Genomic DNA, 9091 nt, shown 5'->3' with positions numbered 1-9091 from the left:
AGCTTACGAACAGGCCTTCATATTATTAGCGCTGCGGCACGTGCGTTTCTTCCCTCGCGAGTCAGGCTAAGGTCTTAACCCTTAAAACCCTAAGAGCGACTAGAATCTAATTTCTCCTTATAACATCACTCCTGAATCATGCAGTAAGGTCATGAAAATAAAGAAACTTATCAGCAGCTAAAGAAGTTGTTGATTGTTGCACAAATTCTCCTTGTCAGCACCTTAAAGAATGTATAGAGAACAGTATGGAGAATACCTTTACTGATGTTAGGGTGTCAAGGGTCAAGGAAGGCGAGCTATAGCGGAAGAACGGTAATGGATCCGGCACTACTAGTTATCTTTGCAATACCCCTTGAAGACTACTTGCTGGTTCGCGTTGTTCAAGGCCTCAAACTTTCTCGAGGGCGAAGGAACGCTGCTGCTGAAGCGCCGATAATGAGGGCCTTCCTATTGGCCGATGAGAAATCTCTGGAAATAAAATGTGAGCTTCCTCAAGTGCAGGAAAGCCGAAGCGACGGTGAAAGTCGAGATGGGTTTTGTGTCTTCTAGAGAATTCGCAGAGCGATATAAAGCAGAATCAATGTGACTAGGAGGTACTTTGAGAGTGCTTCTCGTAACTGTTCTTGGACAAAATTTAAGTTTAATTAAGCTTGAGATGAATATCCGAGTGTCTGGATAGTGATTGTAACCCACATTATAATTTCTCCAAAACCGACGCGATCATCCATTTTCTCATAACGCTAAGTAATTAAAGGGGGTGCGGGAGTGAATAGTGGTCTTTCCGCATGCCCCCACGCACCCGCCGCTGCCTCTATCTCCAAATCAAACATGGCCGGTTGAATAAACAATCGCGAGCTTCTTACCGTTAACTCGCCCTATAAGATGTCTTAAGTCTTCTTCATTTGCTTTTTTTTAATCTTCAGATTGGGAACTGTTTTGTGTCCGCCCCTCGCCAATCAAGTGTACCATCAAATTGAAAGCCATCGTAATTTTTTATTTCTCAGTTGTTGCACATAGGCAGCTGTAACATTTTTCAATGATTTACATTAAGCATTAAGCTTGAAAAGAGAATCTCTTTGAAGAGCGATTTCAAGTCACAACATAAGACTCTAACTTGACGATTTTAAATATTTTATCGTGCCTTCTTAGAATGTGAGTCGCTAATGATGATAGTCACTCTCAAGAGAATTTCTGGTTTTCTTGTGAGATGCAGCCTCCTAATTAGCTGTGAGCGTGTTGGATTCTTTGTTAAGAGATCTGGGTCCAAACCCTGGCCGGGTCATTGTGCGCGATTGTTTACTCTGTGCGCAGAGTACAAGAAAATTGTGAGAGAAACTTGATGAATCAACCCTTTGACCTCTAAGTTTGACTAGCGTATAATTTCTTCATAAAATATCAGCTCCGAATCGAACATTGAAGTCACGAGAATAAAGAAGCTCTTGATTGTGAAACAAATTCTTCCTTAAAGATTTAATGAATGTAACCGAAGAAGTTACAATTCATAGACCCAATGCTTCGACGATTTTAAATATTTCTATTTTCAACACTCTTGTCTAGTGCCTTCATCAGGGGTGATGAAGGCACTAGACTGGAGTGTCGACACGTTGGGTCTATGAATTGTAACTTCTTCGGTTTTATTCATTAAATCTTTAAACCAGAGTAGCATCAAACCATGTCTGATTGTCCACCTGGTTACCATGTGAACTTTAATATATTAAATTCTTCCTTGTCAGCACCTCAGGAAATGTATAGAGAATAGTAAGGAGAATTTGCATGCTGATGTTGGCTTTGTGGCGAGTCGAGGAATGTGCGACAAATTCCACACAAATAGCGATGTGCTCTGACAGGAATAGGTCCTCTAGCTCGATTTGGAAAGTCAACCTTCGAGAGACCGTCCGTGAAGTAGTCGCCCATTGCCACAAATCGGTCCAGTGCTGGCCTCAACATCACTTCTTTCTCTTTCAGAAATATGAAAACCCCTGCCAATATTTCCTTCTCTCCAGACTTCCAGAGGTGTGGAAGTGTTGACTACATTAACGGTTCTGGTGCGCTTTTTCCGAGTTATGAAACCCCTGTCACTCTTTACTTTGTACCACACTTCAAGAGGTATGGAAGGATTAACTCTTGACAATTCCATGAGGGGAACAATCTAGCCAAAAGCACGAAAAGACGTTCTGTGGCTGTCAAAGTTTCTTCATGTATCAGTGTGATCTTCTTTGGAAATTAAAGGTCTGCATAAATCTCGACCAGTCTTTCTTATAGAAGATAATTACTAGTAAGCTTTGAAGCCTTTTCGAACTGAAATCTCCGAAACAATGCAAGAAAACTGTTCGTGGATAAACTTTCATGTTCTCTCCACGTTATCGTCGCTTGTCATGCGTATGCAAAAAAAAGCGGAAAGGGATATGGTACCCGAAATCACTGTTTTAAGGTCGCGAAGATTTTGTGTTCTACGCAAAGATAACACGGCGTGAAGCGGCTCGTAATCAACAGTCTGTGTAATGGAGCACTTACGCTGTGATGCTTTCCGATTTATGATTAAAACAGCTTGTAAGAAAAGAAAATAGGAAATCTTTAGCTTCATCGTTCGTAATTAGCCAGTCTGTACAGTCACCAACAAGCTTGCTGACTTGCCTACATTCCCTTAAAGGCCCTATGTAAATATAAAAAAGCTTGCATGGGGCTCGATATTTTGAAGGTTTTCAAGTGATTCCCTGTGAGTTAAAAAAAACACACACACATTTCAATAGTATCAATTGTCTTCAATGTAAATGCAGAGGGGTTAATCAACTGGAAACTGACATTCATATGCAAATACGAAAACTGTGGATGTCGCTTGACAAAGTTCATTTATTATCCGTTCTTGAATTGTTCCTGCCGCAATGTAGGAATTTTTTTAAACGTCGATCGTGGTCGATCTTCTCTTAAGGCTCCGAGATGAGGAGCGAAAATAGCAAACCTGAAAACACTCCCAGAGTCGACGAAGCGGACCATGTTAATTATTAGACATAGTTTCTGTAGGAATTTTGTTTAACGTCGATCGTGATCGATCTTCTCTTAAGGCTACAAGATAAGGAGCGAAAATGGCAAACCTGAAAACACACCCAGAATCGACAGAGTGGACAAAATCAATGGAAAAAACACTCAGAGTCGACGGGGTGTATAAAATCGTCAGAGTTGACGGAGAAAACAAAATCGACAGAGTAGACGAAGTGGACAAAATCAACATAGTAGACGGAGTTAACAAAATCGACAGAGTAGACGGTTTGGAAATAACAAAATCGACAGGCTAGTTGGAGTAAACGAAATCGACAGAGTAGACGGAGTGGACAAAATCGACAAAGTAGACAGAGTGGACAAAATCGACAAAGTAGACGGAGTGGACAAAATCGACGGAGAAGATGGAGTGGACAAAATCAACAGAGTAGACGGAGTGGACAAAATCGACGGAGAAGATGGAGTGGACAAAATCGACAGAGTAGACGGAGTGGACAAAATCGACAGAGTAGACAGAGTTGGCAAAATCGACAGAGCAGAAAAAGTGGACAAAATCAACAGAGTAGACGGAGTTAACAAAATCGATAGAGTTGACGGAAATAACAAAATCGACATGGTAGTTGGAGTAAACGAACTCGACAGAGTAGACGGAGTGGACAGAATCGACAGAGTAGACAGAGTTAACAAAATCAAGAAAGTAAACGGAGTGGACGAAATCGACAGAGTAGACGGAGTGGACGAAATCGACAGAGTAGACGGAGTGGACAAAATCGACAAAGTAGACAGAGTGGACAAAATCGACAAAGTAGACGGAGTGGACAAAATCGACGGAGAAGATGGAGTGGACAAAATCAACAGAGTAGACGGAGTGGACAAAATCGACGGAGAAGATGGAGTGGACAAAATCGACAGAGTAGACGGAGTGGACAAAATCGACAGAGTAGACAGAGTTGGCAAAATCGACAGAGCAGAAAAAGTGGACAAAATCAACAGAGTAGACGGAGTTAACAAAATCGATAGAGTTGACGGAAATAACAAAATCGACATAGTAGTTGGAGTAAACGAACTCGACAGAGTAGACGGAGTGGACAGAATCGACAGAGTAGACAGAGTTAACAAAATCAATAGAGTAAACGGAGTGGACGAAATCGACAGAGTAGACGGAGTGGACGAAATCGACAGAGTAGACGGAGTGGACAAAATCGACAAAGTAGACAGAGTGGACAAAATCGACAAAGTAGACGGAGTGGACAAAATCGACGGAGAAGATGGAGTGGACAAAATCAACAGAGTAGACGGAGTGGACAAAATCGACAGAGTAGACAGAGTTGGCAAAATCGACAGAGCAGAAAAAGTGGACAAAATCAACAGAGTAGACGGAGTTAACAAAATCGATAGAGTTGACGGAAATAACAAAATCGACATGGTAGTTGGAGTAAACGAACTCGACAGAGAAGACGGAGTGGACAGAATCGACAGAGTAGACAGAGTTAACAAAATCTATAGAGTAAACGGAGTGGACGAAATCGACAGAGTAGACGGAGTGGACAAAATCGACAAAGTAGACAGAGTGGACAAAATCGACAAAGTAGACGGAGTGGACAAAATCGACGGAGAAGATGGAGTGGACAAAATCAACAGAGTAGACGGAGTGGACAAAATCGACAGAGTAGACAGAGTTGGCAAAATCGACAGAGCAGAAAAAGTGGACAAAATCAACAGAGTAGACGGAGTTAACAAAATCGATAGAGTTGACGGAAATAACAAAATCGACATGGTAGTTGGAGTAAACGAACTCGACAGAGAAGACGGAGTGGACAGAATCGACAGAGTAGACAGAGTTAACAAAATCTATAGAGTAAACGGAGTGGACGAAATCGACAGAGTAGACGGAGTGGACAAAATCGACAAAGAAGACAAAGTTAAAAAAATCAATAGAGTAAACGGAGTTGACGAAATCGACAGAGTAGACGGAGTGGACGAAATCAACAGAGTAGACGGAGTGGACAAAATCGACAGAGTAGACGGAGTTGACAAAATCGACAGAGTAGACAGATTTAACAAAATCAAGAGAGTAAACGGAGTGGACGAAATCGACAGAATAGACGGAGTGGACAAAATCGACAGAGTAGACGGAGTGGACGAAATCAACAAAGTTGAGGGAGTGGACAAAATCGGCAGAGTAGACAGAGTTAACAAAATCAATAGAGTAAACGGAGTGGACGAAATCGACAAAGTAGACGGAGTGGACGAAATCGACAGAGTAAACGGAGTGGACGAAATCGACAGAGTAAACGGAGTGGACAAAATCGACAGAGTAAACGGAGTGGACGAAATCGACAGAGTAGACGGAGTGGACAAAATCGACAAAGTAGACAGAGTTAAAAAAATCAATAGAGTAAACGGAGTGGACGAAATCGACAGAGTAAACGGAGTGGACGAAATCGACAGAGTAAACGGAGTGGACGAAATCGACAGAGTAAACGGAGTGGACGAAATCGACAGAGTAAACGGAGTGGACGAAATCGACAGAGTAGACGGAGTGGACGAAATCGACAGAGTAGACGGAGTGGACGAAATCGACAGAGTAGACGGAGTGGACGAAATCGACAAAGTAGACGGAGTGGACGAAATCGACAGAGTAGACGGAGTGGACAAAATCGACAAAGTAGACAGAGTTAAAAAAATCAATAGAGTAAACGGAGTGGACGAAATCGACAGAGTAAACGGAGTGGACGAAATCGACAGAGTAGACGGAGTGGACGAAATCGACAGAGTAGACGGAGTGGACGAAATCGACAGAGTAGACGGAGTGGACGAAATCGACAAAGTAGACGGAGTGGACGAAATCGACAGAGTAGACGGAGTGGACAAAATCGACAAAGTAGACAGAGTTAAAAAAATCAATAGAGTAAACGGAGTGGACGAAATCGACAGAGTAAACGGAGTGGACGAAATCGACAGAGTAAACGGAGTGGACGAAATCGACAGAGTAGACGGAGTGGACGAAATCGACAAAGTAGACGGAGTGGACGAAATCGACAGAGTAGACGGAGTGGACAAAATCGACAAAGTAGACAGAGTTAAAAAAATCAATAGAGTAAACGGAGTGGACGAAATCGACAGAGTAAACAGAGTGGACGAAATCGACAGAGTAAACGGAGTGGACGAAATCGACAGAGTAAACGGAGTGGACAAAATCGACAGAGTAAACGGAGTGGACGAAATCGACAGAGTAGACGGAGTGGACGAAATCGACAGAGTAAACGGAGTGGACGAAATCGACAGAGTAAACGGAGTGGACAAAATCGACAGAGTAAACGGAGTGGACGAAATCGACAGAGTAGACGGAGTGGACGAAATGGACAAAGTAGACGGAGTGGACGAAATCGACAGAGTAGACGGAGTGGACAAAATCGACAAAGTAGACAGAGTTAAAAAAATCAATAAAGTAAACGGAGTGGACGAAATCGACAGAGTAAACGGAGTGGACGAAATCGACAGAGTAAACGGAGTGGACGAAATCGACAGAGTAGACGGAGTGGACAAAATCGACAGAGTAGACGGAGTGGACGAAATCGATAGAGTAAACGGAGTGGACGAAATCGACAGGGTAAACGGAGTGGACGAAATCGACAGAGTAAACGGAGTGGACGAAATCGACAGAGTAAACGGAGTGGACAAAATCGACAGAGTAAACGGAGTGGACGAAATCGACAGAGTAGACGGAGTGGACGAAATCGACAGAGTAGACGGAGTGGACAAAATCGACAGAGTAAACGGAGTGGACGAAATCGACAGAGTAAACGGAGTGGACGAAATCGACAGAGTAAACGGAGTGGACGAAATCGACAGAGTAGACGGAGTGGACGAAATCGACAGAGTAGACGGAGTGGACAAAATCGACAAAGTAGACAGAGTTAAAAAAATCAATAGAGTAAACGGAGTGGACGAAATCGACAGAGTAAACGGAGTGGACGAAATCGACAGAGTAAACGGAGTGGACAAAATCGACAGAGTAAACGGAGTGGACGAAATCGACAGAGTAGACGGAGTGGACGAAATCGACAGAGTAAACGGAGTGGACGAAATCGACAGAGTAAACGGAGTGGACGAAATCGACAGAGTAAACGGAGTGGACAAAATCGACAGAGTAAACGGAGTGGACGAAATCGACAGAGTAGACGGAGTGGACGAAATCGACAAAGTAGACGGAGTGGACGAAATCGACAGAGTAGACGGAGTGGACAAAATCGACAAAGTAGACAGAGTTAAAAAAATCAATAGAGTAAACGGAGTGGACGAAATCGACAGAGTAAACGGAGTGGACGAAATCGACAGAGTAAACGGAGTGGACGAAATCGACAGAGTAAACGGAGTGGACAAAATCGACAGAGTAAACGGAGTGGACGAAATCGACAGAGTAGACGGAGTGGACGAAATCGACAGAGTAAACGGAGTGGACGAAATCGACAGAGTAAACGGAGTGGACAAAATCGACAGAGTAAACGGAGTGAACGAAATCGACAGAGTAGACGGAGTGGACGAAATCGACAAAGTAGACGGAGTGGACGAAATCGACAGAGTAGACGGAGTGGACAAAATCGACAAAGTAGACAGAGTTAAAAAAATCAATAGAGTAAACGGAGTGGACGAAATCGACAGAGTAAACGGAGTGGACGAAATCGACAGAGTAAACGGAGTGGACGAAATCGACAGAGTAGACGGAGTGGACGAAATCGACAGAGTAGACGGAGTGGACAAAATCGACAAAGTAGACAGAGTTAAAAAAATCAATAGAGTAAACGGAGAGGACGAAATCGACAGAGTAGACGGAGTGGACGAAATCGACAGAGTAGACGGAGTGGACGAAATCGACAGAGTAGACGGAGTGGACGAAATCGACAGAGTAGACGGAGTGGACGAAATCGATAGAGTAGACGGAGTGGACGAAATCGACAGAGTAGACGGAGTGGACGAAATCGACAGAGTAGACGGAGTGGACGAAATCGACAGAGTAGAGGGAGTGGACGAAATCGACAGAGTAGACGGAGTGGACGAAATCGACAGAGTAGACGGAGTGGACGAAATCGACAGAGTAGACGGAGTGGACAAAATCGACAGAGTAGACGGAGTGGACGAAATCAACAAAGTTGAGGGAGTGGACAAAATCGACAGAGTAGACGGAGTGGTCAAAATCAACGGAGCAGACAGAGTGGACAAAATCGACAGAGTAGACGGAGTTGATAAAATTGACAGTTTTATTAAATGTAATTCTTCATTGAGACATGAAAGCACAAATGGTATTTACAGCAATGGTTCCGATTACAAAATCCTGGGTAGTGTAACGGCACACCGCAGGAAAAAAAAGAAAGAAAAGAACGCTTCGTTAAATGGAGGTTCCACTGTATCTTAGTCTTGTAAAAGTTCAGCGCAAGGACGGATATGCGGTTACCACTTCATTGTTTTTATGGTCATAAATAACTGTTACAATGTAACACTGATATCCCGTAAGACCATGCTCACCAATAGCGTGCCTAAACCATCCTTTTAACTCTAGTCTATTTGGATCATTTTTGTCCATTTCCTCGGAACGTGGATTTAACAGAATCTTCCTGCAGAGTTTTCTAATTTCTCTGAGGTCTTCACTGTAAAAAATGCTTTTATTCCTTTCCTTAGGGTACATGTGATCTCTGGCGATATGTAACCAATTTCGCTTCGTCATCCAATGTTCCGAACGTAAGTTCGCCTTTGATGTTGGTTGTCGAATTCCTCTCTTTGCCATAGGCATGTTGATGTGGATGCTCTGAAACTAAACGAAAACAACTTGGTCCTTTTTCACTCGTGAATTGCGCGCATGCGCAAGAGCGAGTTGTAGATATGATGTGGAGAATGGCACTCGCTCGCTCACTTTTTTCAATTTAAGGCTTTTGAGTGCATTTGATAGTTTTTGGTGGGTAACAAACAAACGAAATGGCGACCTTTGTTGCTAAGAATAGGTGTGGGGTGAAAAAGAAGCCAATGATAATCTTTCTCTTTTTTTTTTTCACTTTTCACCCACATTTACTTCCAACCTTTTCTTTTGAACCAGAAG

General features: G+C 43.1%; 1 protein-coding gene across 1 annotated transcript; it reads left to right on the top strand.

Annotated features, from left to right (window-relative positions):
• The first annotated feature begins 315 nt into the window (after positions 1 to 315).
• Positions 316 to 8784, top strand: LOC136279014 (homeobox-like protein HDP1). The gene is made up of 4 exons (XM_066162353.1): positions 316 to 517; positions 924 to 985; positions 3257 to 5260; positions 8677 to 8784. The coding sequence occupies exons 1-4, from the start codon at positions 316 to 318 to the stop codon at positions 8782 to 8784; spliced, it is 2376 nt and encodes a 791-aa protein (XP_066018450.1).
• Positions 8785 to 9091: the final 307 nt, after the last annotated feature.

This window comes from Pocillopora verrucosa, chromosome 2, assembly GCF_036669915.1.
Source record: "Pocillopora verrucosa isolate sample1 chromosome 2, ASM3666991v2, whole genome shotgun sequence".
NCBI classification, from domain to species: Eukaryota; Metazoa; Cnidaria; class Anthozoa; order Scleractinia; family Pocilloporidae; genus Pocillopora; species Pocillopora verrucosa.
The sequence above is the reverse complement of the archived record's forward strand: the minus strand, read 5'-3'. Positions and strand labels throughout refer to the sequence as shown.